This window comes from Nicotiana tabacum, chromosome 14 (genome assembly GCF_000715075.1).
Source record: "Nicotiana tabacum cultivar K326 chromosome 14, ASM71507v2, whole genome shotgun sequence".
In the NCBI taxonomy this organism is placed as follows: Eukaryota; Viridiplantae; Streptophyta; class Magnoliopsida; order Solanales; family Solanaceae; genus Nicotiana; species Nicotiana tabacum.
This window is the reverse complement of record NC_134093.1, coordinates 54,799,765-54,812,945: the sequence shown is the minus strand read 5'-3', so window position 1 is coordinate 54,812,945 and position 13,181 is coordinate 54,799,765. Positions and strand designations below refer to the sequence as shown.

Below are 13,181 nucleotides of genomic sequence, written 5' to 3'. Positions count from 1 at the left end.
GCGCATGCATAGTAGGCGCTATATATTTAGCGCATACATAATAACCGCTATACCCAAATGAATTATTAGTGGTCAGTTAAGTGCAGAAGAATTATTGGTGGGGCATGACATTTTATATATAGCGTGGTTATTCATCGCGCTATACCTTAACGGACAAACGTGTCGTTAAGGTATAGCGCGGTGAATAACTACGCTATATATAAAATGGTACACAATTTGTTTTTTAGTTATTTGTGTCTTTTGAGTCCAAAAGAATCACACTTTGGTTTCAGACTCAATGAAGTATACTCCTAACTTCAACTTTGATGTCTTTCAACTATACTGTTTAACGGCCCGAGTTGACCTGGTTCCGCACTAGCGCATACCTATATTAAACCTCACCGGCCCGGACCGGTGGTAGGGGCCCGGGTAGGGCTGGGTTTGGGGGGGATAAGGGGTTGGTACATATTGATTTTACTTACTGGTTAACCGGACCAGTCAAAATCGGTAAAGGAAAATCACTAGTGAACCGGTTAACCGGACTGCCTCGGAGCAGTCCAACAGTTATTTTTAGATTTTTTTAAAATAATAAGTTGACCGTTGGCAACGGTCAGCTTCCAATTTGACTGTTGCCCAACGGATATTTTGCAAGAATAGCCCTTTTATTTTGGGCAATTTTTTTAAAAAAAATACTTTTTACAATTTAGCCCTTTGAAAAACTAAAAATACACTCCCCCTCTTCTTCATTTCTTCACTCATCTCTCATTTCTCAAACTCAAATCCTCAATTTTCATTCTCTCATTCTTCACCTAAATTGCAATTAACTATTTGGCTCTCATTTTTTTGAAATTTAATTTTTCGTATTATTTGAAGTTTGAAGTTTGAACGTTGAACAATTGGCATTTCTTCGTGGTAACATTGGAGTTGCGACATTATCAAATGTTCAATTTATTGCGAAATTCGGTGCACTCCCTCCAACTCTTTCTCTTATTTACTATTTTATTTATATTTTTAATTTTTGTTAGTAGTTAAATTTTCACAATATATTTAATGCTGCAAAAAGAGTTTGTAATAAGGTTGCTATTCTGGGTAATCGGGGAAATAGAAAAAGAGGTACTACTTCAACATCTAATAGTAATTTAAATGATTCTACACATGTTTCTGAAATATCACCTGATAATAATATAGATTATGAACAATTACAGGAAGATTTCGGTATAGAAGATAATGAATTAGAAATTGAAGATGAGACACCACTTATACCTAGTAGTGTTGGAGTTGGTAGCCGGGGAGTGGTCGTGGCGCTAGTAGTAGACCACTTGTGGCCCCGACTACTAATCGGAGATAAAGAAGTAACGTTTGGAAATATTTTTGACGAAATAGAGAATTTTGATAGAGTTATATACAAAATTTGTAAAGATGATTTTAAACATAAGACATGATGAGGTTTAGGGGGACTTGAACACTTAATAGACATATGAAAATTACCCATCCTATAGAATGAGACTCTGATTTAGATGAAAAATAAGGAACTCTAAACCCTAGTACTGGAGGACTTATGAAATATGATAAAATGAAGGATCGTGAGGAGTTAGCAAAAATGATTGCTTTGGGTTGTCTACCTTTTTCTTTTGATTCTTCATCATATGTGACTATGTATATTCAATGGATTTATAATCCCTTATTTAAAGGTATCCCTAGAAGTACTTGTAGATATGATATCTTTAGACTTCATGGACAATATCATACATACATACGTTATTTATTTGACCACATTCCTTGTAGAGTTTCTCTAACTTCTGATATTGGTCATGCTGTAAATGGAAATGATTATTTGACAATTACATTTCATTGGATAGATAATAATTATTGTATGCAAAAACGTATTATCGCTTTTAAATATGATGAAGATCAAAGCCATACTACTATTCTTATAAGTACTACTATTTGCGAAGTTGTTGAATTTTAAAATCTTAATAAAAAAGTATTGTATATGTCTTTTGATAATGCTTCTAACAATAATGCCGCTATTTCAATACCACTAGACAAAATTTTTCATGTTAGGTGTGCATGTCATATTTTATAATTTAATTGTTAAAAGCGGTCTTGATTTATTTTTGATTGAGATTACTCATGTTAGAAGAGCAGTTGGTGTTATTTAAGGAAATAATAGACAATCTAGAATTAGGGAATTTAAGACTAAGTGTACGGAGAATAACCTTAACCCCAGATTCATGCCAGATGAAATTGTTGCTAAATGGAATTATAAATACTTATTTTTAAAATGTTGCTACAAATATAGATTGTCAATAACTGAAGTTGTTAATGCGCATTGTACTGGTCCAAATCGTATGTTAACAACTAATACTTGGGAAATGATGTTGTTCAATTTTTATATAAATTTTATACAGCTACTGTTGAGTTTTCTGGAGCATATTACCCTTCTATTACTATGTCTTTAGTACATATACTGAAATTTCTTTTCTACTCTCTGAATTTAAGAAGAAAGAAAAATATAAGGATGTTGTTGAAAAAATGCAAGCCAAATTCAAAATATATTTCTTTCCAATTCCTTTTATTTACTTAATTAGTGATGTTTTAAATCCTTCTATAAAGATATCTAATTATCACTAATTAATCAAAGCTTTATATACTTATATGGAGACTGGACCAACTGAAACCCCAGATATTTGACCAACTGAAACCCCAAATCTATATTGTTGTATGAACAAGCTAAATGATTATTTACAATAATTATATAATTATTATGCAAATATAATTGATGATGATGCTATTAATGTAGGCAATGTTAATCCCAATATGCATTGTACTTCTTCTACTGCATCTGCTACTATGGATAAAGATGAAGGCCTTGATGCTTATAATATTTGGGCTACATTTTCTTTTACTCAAAGTAGCAGGAACATTGATGAACTTCAATTCTACTTGCAAAAGCAATCAAAGCCTCGCACAAAGGAATTTTCACCGTTGGTATGGTGGCATGAGAATGAAAAGCAATTTCCCGTTCTTTCCGCTATAGCTCGGGACGTGCTGAATGTGCCAATTTTAACTGTTGCATCAGAGAGTGCATTTAGTCAAGGAAGACAACAACTAGGAGACACCCGTCACTCATTGGGAAGCAATGCTTTGAAAGTTTTAGTATGTTTTAGTATGTTGATAAACCAGAAGAGGAGGAACTTGGAGATATATTAACACGTAGTCATCCATCTGAATTTAACACTCCAGAAGATGGCCAAGAAGTTCATATTGATTATCAAGAACTTACTAAGGCAATGCAAAACCTTTGAAGTTCTAGATTTATATTTAATAATTAAACTTTGAATTTACTCTTTTTTCGTTAATTTAGTTGTTGTTAAATGTAAACTTTAATTTGCAAGTTTGAAATAAAAAAATAACTTGCAAATTATAAGTGCAATTTTTTCCCCATCTTCATTGTATTCTATTATCTTAAATTCTTAATGATATATTCAAATATAAGGATTTTAAAGCCTTTGCATCCTTTATTCAAACACTGTTTTTATAAGTTTGTTTTTTGGTTTTATATTTTTACTTTATCTTAATATAAATTACGGTAGTTATACAAAATACAAAAAAAATAGTCCGTCCCGTCCCCTTAGGCCCCGAACCGTTCCGGTTCATTAAATCATCGAATAGGCCCGGACCCATTAAACCCGATTGAAAAAAACCGGTAACCGACCCGGATTGGTGACCGGCCGGTCAAATTTTCCAGCAAACCGGCCCAGCCCCCAGCCCCCCGTCACCTTTACCTTTTAACACTTTCCACCTCAACCTAAAAAAGGAAAATTAACTGAATGGCAGTAAAAATGAATTTTCTAGATCTTCCAATGAACCATCACCACGTGGACCTTTTTGTCTTATTTTGTTTTTTTTGACTCCAATTGAAGAAAAATCCTTTAGTCCGCTTCCACGGGAAACTCTTTTACTTCGTCCGGTAAATCAAGAATCTCATTTTTCCTTCTAGTCAAGTCAACCATCATTTTCTTTTCTATCTGTAAGAAATTTCCTGGATAGATAACATTCCCTGTGTTGACAGCTATACGTACTCATATTTAGTACTAGTACTAGTGTAATTCCTGCTTTACTAACCCCTACCCCCCACCCCACCCCCAACCCCCCCTGCTCACATTCCCAAACAAAGGGGCCCACTAGAAGGGATTTATGTTCTCAACTACCTAACCTGTGAGTTGTGACCCTTTCTGAGACATTGGAGTAGAGAGGTAGTGGTGGGGTGATTTGAGGGGGAGGGGGGAGTAGGGAGGAACCCCAGTGCCCTTTTACTTTTCTTTACTTGTGTTCCTCCTGGAAGATGCTTTGCACAAAAAATTAAAAAAGGTGAGCTTATTATTCTTTTAAACATCTCTATCGGTCAAGTTGTAAAGTTTCTGCTTATCAATCACATTACATTTATAACTGTTCTCACTTTTATTTGTACCCCTATTCCATCTCTCTATTGATTGTCACTTTCAGTGAGTGAATCAGTAAGTGTGAAACAAGGAGAAGACCAAGAATATAGAGGAAAACAGGGCAAAGAAGAAGAGTTCAAAGCAATTAATGAAAATACATGGGCTGCAGTAAGCTTATAGTAAATGGCAAGGTATGTCAATATTATTTGTGAGAACAACATGATAATATTTTAAATCATAATGCCAGATGGAATAAGTTCTTTAACCTTTTTCTTTTATTAAAGATTGAAACTTTCTTATACCCCCAATATATTTCCATGTATGACTAGTATAAGAAGAGTACAAGTTGGTCGTAAAAGAATACCAGATTCTTGGTCAAGAAGTTGTGAACATACTTATTGCCAAGTCTACCACTGCTACAGTAGCTCCAATTGGAGGTAAAGTGATATCTTTCCTTCTATAAATACTCATCTTTATCCCTTCATTTGAGCTCAAAATATTTTTCTGTTTCTTGCTTTCTAATTTTGCTCAATGGGGATCTTTCCACCATGTTCTGCAGAGATGCTGGACAAATTGCTTCAAGTGGTTTGTGGCAAGAACCATGAGCCTACAATAGAAGATAACAACTTTAACAATAATACCAATGGGAAGAAAGTCAGAGGGACAGTTGTATTGATGAAAAAGAATGTCTTGGACTTGAAGGATGTTGGTGCTTCTTTCCTTGATAGAGTTCATGAAGTCTTTGGCAAAGGTGTCTCTTTGCAGCTCATCAGTGCTGACCATGCAGAATCTGGTACCTCCTTTTACTTGTGCTCTACTTTTCTGTCAACAAGGTTCTGATACGAGGACATGAAAGCTAATAAATAACTAAACACAAATTATGTTTTAAGCAAACCTCAGTGCCCTTTTTCAACTATAAAACCAAGCAACAGAACATAGAGAGCGTTTGAATTTTCCATGTGCTTTAAATAGCAAAAATATTGATGATTCAAGTTAAGTTGATCCTAGTCTAATCCTGGGAGGGCTTGACCTGTTGTTTCCTGATATTTCCTTCCACTTTAGTAGTTGTTGAATTGTGTAGCCACTTCATCTAAAACTTTAAAAAACAACTCGAGAGGGTGCACTTTAATTTATTCCTTTATGCCTACAACACACATTTCTCACGCGGGAGTCTTTTTCTTAGGATGCTGTGATACCATATTGAATGGGGTGAGCACCTCATCTCGATGCTTAAGTTATTAGAGGGATATGTAACTTCAATTAATTAATTAATTAATATCTAAACAGTAGCAAGTTGATATTCAATTTGGTATCTAAAAGAAAAAAAGTTTTGTAGTTTGTAAGTTTAATACAAAGACCTGTGTTTGAATTTTGTAGGAAATGGATGTAAAGGGAAGTTGGGAAAACCAGCATTCTTGGAGAAATGGATGTCCACTTTGACTTCAATATCAGCGGGAGATGCTACATTTAATGTGACATTTGACTGGGATGAGTCCATGGGAGTTCCTGGAGCTTTCATAATCAAAAACTATCACCACAGCCAGTTTTACCTCAGGACAGTCATTTTAGAAGATGTTCCTGGACATGGTCAACTTCATTTTGTGTGTAATTCATGGGTGTATCCAGCACATCGCTACAAATACAACCGAGTATTTTTTTCAAACAAGGTATCTCTAACATTAGATTAGCAATATTAGTGTGAGTTAAGTAAGGAAAAGTAACCTGCCGAGGCAAACTAGAGCAAATCACATTGAAAATCAAAAGTTGGATTGAGGTTCAGGCCTCAGAGTTGTACTTTATGTTTGTTGGCAATAACCAGACACATACTGATGAAGCTTCGTGAATTTTGTGAATTTTTATGCATGTAAAACTTTTTGGGACATTCTCTTCGGGTCCTCTTCGAGAGCCTAAAAAGTTCATTCTTGTTCTAAATAGACAAAAGCTATGAAAATTCTTTCACTAACTAGATTAGGATAAGTGAACAACCATGGCAACCTTGATAGGATAGCTACATATTGACTTCCTGAAACTCGTACTTTTTCTAGAAATGATAACTAAACAGTTGTATAGAGTTGATAGGTTCAAAATATGATACGATATGCTGAAATCAAATTTGCTGGTTTTCCAGACATACCTGCCAAGCAACACACCGGAACCCCTTCGACCATACAGGGAAGAGGAGCTTCTTAATCTTCGTGGAAGCGGTTCAGGCATGCTCAAGGAGTGGGACAGAGTGTATGATTATGCATTCTACAATGATCTAGGATTTCCAGATAAGGGGCCGGAATCTGTTCGTCCTGTGCTTGGTGGGTCGAAGGAATACCCATATCCTCGTAGAGGCAGGACAAGCCGTCGACCAACTAAAACAGGTAGATCACAAATAAATCAAAGACGTAACATTAAAATGATATGATTTACATTGTTGTAGAAACTTAATAGAATAAAGTGAATTAAAAACTAATGAAGTACTATGGATAATAAGCAGCTGATGTTCATGTTGTCTTGGCAGATCCTAACTCAGAGAGCCGGTTGCCACCTTTAGGTTTGAACATATATGTTCCACGGGACGAACGTTTCACTCATGTGAAGCTTTCGGATTTCCTTGCATATGCTGTTAAATCTCTGGGTCAGGTCCTCATTCCTGAGATTGTTGCTTTATTTGACAAAACCTTCAACGAGTTTGATAGCTTTGAAGACGTACTCAAGCTCTATGAAGGTGGAATTAAGCTGCCTGACCATCATTTAAACAAACTCAGGCAATGTATCCCATGGGAGATGCTCAAAGAACTAGTCCGCTCCGATGGTGAACCATTTCTCAAATTTCCGATGCCTGATGTAATCAAAGGTACCTAAGGCTCTTCCAACTATTTAGATAGCAGATACTTCCTGAGGTGAAAGATATTGCGTCATAATGTGAACACTGATAGAGCTTCGTTTAAAATTACTGCAGTGGATAGGTCTGCCTGGAGGACAGATGAAGAGTTTGGACGGGAAATGCTAGCTGGAGTCAACCCTGTTATCATTCGACGTCTTCAGGTATCAAACAATATTCAAAGGCTAGTTGGTTTAATGATCTTTTCTTTCATTCATATTTCTAATCCATTAAATTCTTATCAGGAGTTTCCCCCAGCTAGCAAGTTGGATCCTAAAGTATATGGTAATCAGACCAGTTCAATCACAAGGGAGGACATAGAGAAAAACATGGATGAACTAACTGTAGATGAAGTAAATTCCTGACCTATTTTCCTCTTGTACCTTAACATACCGATGAAAAACAAGCAAAAAACTTAACAAAGGCTTTCTTTATTTCCTGAAAAAACTAGATTTTTGTCTAAGAATATGGTAAAGATTAAAACTTGCCTTCTGTACTTGTGGTTGCAGGCAATTGAGTATAATAAGCTCTTCATTTTGGACCATCATGATGCGTTGATGCCTTATCTCAGACGGATTAATACAACAAATACAAAGACGTATGCCAGTCGGACTCTCCTTTTTCTTCAAGATAATGGAACATTGAGGCCACTTGCAATTGAGTTGAGCTTACCTCATCCACAAGGAGATAAACATGGTGCCACCAGCCTTGTATTTACACCAGCCGACGAAGGTGTTGAAGGCTCTGTCTGGCAGCTGGCCAAAGCTTATGCCGCTGTAAATGACTCTGGCTATCATCAGCTCGTCAGTCATTGGTAAGCTGCTTCTTAGCAAAGTAGATGGAAGGATGACAATTTTTGGTAGCATTTTTAAGTTTAAGTCTAGTTCACTAACTTCACCTCGAATTGCAGGTTAAATACTCATGCAGTTATAGAGCCATTTGTGATTGCTACAAATAGACATTTGAGCGTACTTCATCCAATATTCAAGCTATTACAACCTCATTTCCGCGATACCATGTATATTAATGCTTTGGCTCGGCAGATTCTCATAAATGCAGGTGGAGTACTTGAGCTGACAGTTTTTCCGGGTAAATATGCCATGGAGATGTCTTCTATTGTCTATAAGAACTGGGTGTTCACCGAGCAAGGACTCCCTGCTGATCTGCTTAAGAGGTATGTCCAAAACTTCATGTTAAGAACTTTATATCAGTATCAATGTTGACCAGAATCTAACACTCCCACTTTCTTTATCGCAGAGGAGTAGCAGTGCCAGACTCAAGCCAGCCCTTTGGCCTTAGACTTCTAATAGAGGATTATCCTTTTGCTGTAGATGGGCTTGAGATCTGGTCAGCAATTGAAGCCTGGGTAAATGACTACTGTTCATTCTATTACCCAACAGACGACATGATCCAAGATGATACTGAGCTCCAGTCATGGTGGACGGAAGTTCGCAATGAAGGTCATGGTGACTTGAAAGATGAACCATGGTGGCCTCAGATGCAGACCCGAGCTGAACTCGCCGAAGCATGCACAATTATCATATGGGTGGCTTCTGCTCTTCACGCAGCTGTCAACTTCGGGCAGTATCCTTATGCTGGTTACCTCCCAAATCGCCCAACCGTAAGCCGCCGATTCATGCCTGAGCCAGGCACCCCTGAATATGCTGAGCTTGAGTCAAACCCTGACCTTGCCTTCCTGAAGACAATCACAGCCCAGTTCCAAACTCTGCTAGGTGTTTCTTTAATAGAAATATTGTCACGACATTCTTCAGATGAGATATATCTGGGACAGAGAGATACTCCCGAGTGGACCTCAGATATTCAACCGCGACAGGCATTTCAAAGATTCCATGACAGATTAGTCGAAGTGGAGAACAGAATAGTGGAAAGGAACAATGACAGCAGATGGAAGAATCGCAACGGACCAGTAAAGGTGCCATATATGTTGCTATACCCCAATGCCTCAGGTGACAATAGTGAAAGTGGACTTACTGGAAAAGGAATTCCCAATAGTGTCTCAATTTGAGGTTCTACAGCACGAATAGCTGATATATAGCTTTTGCAGTCCTCGTCAACCTGCAGAAATCATCCGCAACTTAAGCAGGAGTGGCAACAGATGTGTGTAGATCTATTTTTATGTCAATATTTGTTTAGCCAAATTCCATTATTGTTAGTGTGTGTTTTTACAATAAAATCAATGAGCAAATCCCCTCATTTTCCCCCACCTTGTAATCTCTGCTTAAATGTAAAAAGGTGGAAATTCAACAGCTTCATGACTAGGAGCCCAAGAAAAGAAACGGAAGCAATGGGTCCTTGTTTATGTCAAACACGTTACAATAGTATTTTTTTCTTCTAATTTTTCTATAACTATAACATGGTTTTATTGTTTTTGGATCATGATCCTATTATGTACTGCAGCTAAAAGCACATCGCTAAACAGCAGCACTGAGAGAAATAGGAAAGAAACACATCAAAGAGATGAATGCCGACCCCATATGGCATGGATCGATAGAGATTTTCACATTCCTTCAAATTCTATAAATAGAGGCATATCTGTTAACACAAGACTCCTGCACATTACACGTCTTAGCACAAAAATGTCCAGTCTTTTTAACTGGTGGAATAGATCATCATCTTGCGAAAACATACGTTTCACCCAAAAATACGCGATTTCTTGTGGAATTAGTATATACAACCTTTTTCACTATTCTACTGCTTTTAGGACAAATTTACTGGTGCATCCTACAAATTTCAATTTATGAAGGTTACGAGACAGCATTAAAGTTAACGTCTACGAACATAATTCAAGAAAATGATCATGCCTTACTTTTCAAGTCCCACCTTCTACTAACTGGCTTTCTTATCAATTCAAACTTAAATTATTTTACATTCTCGTTTCTCAAGCAATGACCAACTTATCCTGGTAATAACCCAGAAGTGAATAAATTATTGAAAATATATCCTATCAAGAGAAAGCAAAGGGTAATGTTTAGCTAGAATCAGGAGAAAGCAAGTAGTTTACATAACAACCTTCATTTCTTTTTTGTCAACTACCAGATAATATACTGCAACTTTTAAACCATATTGACGGTGAAAAATTTATTTTGTCAGTGTATATAACTTAATAGAGGGCAATGCAAAAGAAATTTTACACTGACCTAAAAGATATCTACAAGTGATCATTCATAAAAGATGGGATTAGCAACATGGAAAATAACATGTAACAATTCTGCACACTCTTAATGTATATAAGTTAATCCTCTTATTTTGGCATTTAATGATCAGATTTATCTTTGGTGCAGCAAGATTAAAGTCCTACGCCAGTTGGAACAAATTCCCAAAGAACATAAGAAAAGGAAAGAATGCAGCAGAATATGAGACGACTTATAACAATAGTAGGAGACTAAAATTGACAACAGAACAGATGTGGCAAATACACTCACCCCATGAGGTTGAAGCAGTAGAAAATGATAGATTATATTCTGCTGAGGTAACTAACTATATATAGCAAATCGGGGTAATTCGCTTTCATCACAGAATTGCTTGGAAAGTTGGGCACTTTTGACTATCCGCCATAAGCAACTGCCACTTAAAGAAAATTTCTGCAGAAATGGCGAGCGTGCCGTTTTCCGTGTGTCATCATTGTATTAAGTGTGTCATTACTTGATCAAGAGATGATAGTTAAACACACAGGAATGAGTGAAACTAATTCCCCATTTGGTTCTCACAGTCTCATTCCCCATTTAGTTCTCACAGTCAACGGGCTATTTTCAGATCCCTAACCGAAAAAAGGGCTTTTAACATGGATGAAAATAATTGCAACCGCCAGTATATACACGGAGAAGCATACCCAAAAGCTAGCTATTGAGGTAGCATAATTCAAGGCTATATAAACTCACATCAGCATTTTTGTAGTACCGATATGGAATTCAAGTCACATTCCTTTGTAATAGACCATAACAAACTACCGCGCTCGGCATCCGTCGTCCCCGATGGCTGTGCGCCGGATATTTCTAGCTCCGGGCGAACACTGCAATAACGACATCACCATCCAAGGCATGATGGGCAGAGAGGGTGGTGGGTGACTCTGATACCATTGATACAACCTAGGGAGAACCACATCGGTACTACAAAGTGCTCATATGAGGTTTATATAGCCTTGGGCTTTCCGACCTCAATATCTAGCTTTTGTGTGCGGTTCTCCTTAGGTTGTATTTTTTTTTTTATATATATATTATTTGGAGGGCGGCCACACAATGTAGATTTCCAAAAAAATCATTGATTGGAAGATAGTTGTTGATGGTGAGAACTGATTGGGGAATTTGATTTTTTAGTCCCTCTAATGTTGATAACATTTGGTGATAAGTTTATTTAATATTTATTAAATGCATTGTCGACTTTGGCCTCTGCTCGTAAACCTTCACAAGTTCAACAAATTATTAATTGTTAAAATTTTTCATTACTTATTGTTAATTACATTATATTTTGAAGGTGATATACCTCTAAAAATAGTTTAAATATAATATATGAAGGGACAAAAATTACAAATTTTAGTTATTGAAGAATATATGTGTTTAGGTAAACATCACAAGGAGTAAAGTTCGAATTTACTAATAAACGATTGATCAAAAGTGAACTTTTTCCAAAAGTGAACTTTTTCAAACTACTCACATATTCGAATCGAACTACCGGGCTACTGCTAAGCCATTTTTGTAAACATGTTAAACGGACCAGGCCAGCTTGTTAACTATCCGGTTCGACCTGGTATAGCCCGGGTTAGCCCGGCAAGAGGTGAAACGAGATGGGTTGTATAGGGAGGTTGGTCCAGATGGGGGGCGGGCCTTTTTTCGTTATCGATACACTGGAGCCCGGCTGGCTCAGTAAGAAGTTACTAATTCCTTATCGGATTCCAGCCCGGTAATGGTAAAAAAATTTGACAGTTGCCAATAATCAAAATCTGGGAAGACCATTCGCCAATGGCTCTTTTTTGCAAAAATAGCCGTTTCAACCTACCCCATTAGAAAAATAGCTCCCCACCACTTATAATTGATAAATTATAATTGTAATCTTTTAAAAATTATAAATAGCCCTCCCCTCTCCCTCTTTTTTATTTTTTCTTACAACTTGCTCTCTTCTTCTACTCTAATTATCTCTTGATTATTTAATTGCTCTCAATTAATTGTTATTTCAAGTTTTATCAATTTTAATTACGGTAGCCACTACAAAATTACAATTATCAAATGAAGTTTGGTATTATCAATTGAAGTGTGATACTACAAATTTACAAGTGAAGTGAGCGAGGTTTTCAATTTTCAAATATCAAATTTAGTGCGGCATCATGGTACACTTGTTCCATCTCTTTCTCTTCTTGGCTGTTTATTTTATTTTATTATTTTGAATTATTAATTTAGTTTTTTTAATTTAATTTGCATAATAAATATATTTAGAGCAACCAAAAAAGCGTGTACTAGTAAGAGTAAAAGAAATAGAGGTGGTTCTTCTAGTAGCTTTACACATGTTTTCGAAAGTTCACCTAAAAATATAAATGTAGACTATGAGCAACTACAAGAAGATTATGGTGTAGATGATAATTAAGATAATATTGAGTCACATAACAATCTTGAAACACCATCACCTACACCTGGTACTACTAGTCATGATGGCGCCTATCGTGGTACTAGGCAAACCGACATTTTGAAATAATTCCAACACCTTTAACAGAAATGAATTAAAGCAGTTTAAATAATAAAAGTTCTCATAAAATAGGGATAGAAACCCAAAACACAATACGGAAGTTCCCAACTATCGGGGTGTCACAGAGTACATGAGCATCTATACATCACAAGTCTGGAAAATACTGTCTATGATAGTCTGAAACTAAATAC

The 13,181-nt window shown here is 36.4% G+C and overlaps 1 protein-coding gene across 3 annotated transcripts; it reads left to right on the top strand.

Moving 5' to 3' along the window:
* Positions 1-4,033: 4,033 nt before the first annotated feature.
* Positions 4,034-9,664, top strand: LOC107803018 (putative linoleate 9S-lipoxygenase 5). Of its 3 annotated transcripts, XM_016626614.2 has the most exons (12): positions 4,034-4,353; positions 4,489-4,615; positions 4,754-4,861; positions 4,984-5,217; positions 5,802-6,091; positions 6,553-6,793; positions 6,934-7,269; positions 7,375-7,460; positions 7,542-7,649; positions 7,806-8,110; positions 8,207-8,470; positions 8,554-9,664. In XM_016626614.2, the coding sequence occupies exons 4-12, from the start codon at positions 4,986-4,988 to the stop codon at positions 9,320-9,322; spliced, it is 2,631 nt and encodes an 876-aa protein (XP_016482100.1). In that variant the 5' UTR covers positions 4,034-4,353; positions 4,489-4,615; positions 4,754-4,861; positions 4,984-4,985; the 3' UTR covers positions 9,323-9,664. The 3 variants fall into 3 exon arrangements, with proteins under 3 accessions (XP_016482100.1, XP_016482101.1, XP_016482099.1); XM_016626615.2 differs by lacking the exon at positions 4,034-4,353 and having other exon boundaries at positions 4,366-4,615; XM_016626613.2 differs by lacking the exons at positions 4,034-4,353; positions 4,489-4,615; positions 4,754-4,861 and having other exon boundaries at positions 4,911-5,217.
* Positions 9,665-13,181: the final 3,517 nt, after the last annotated feature.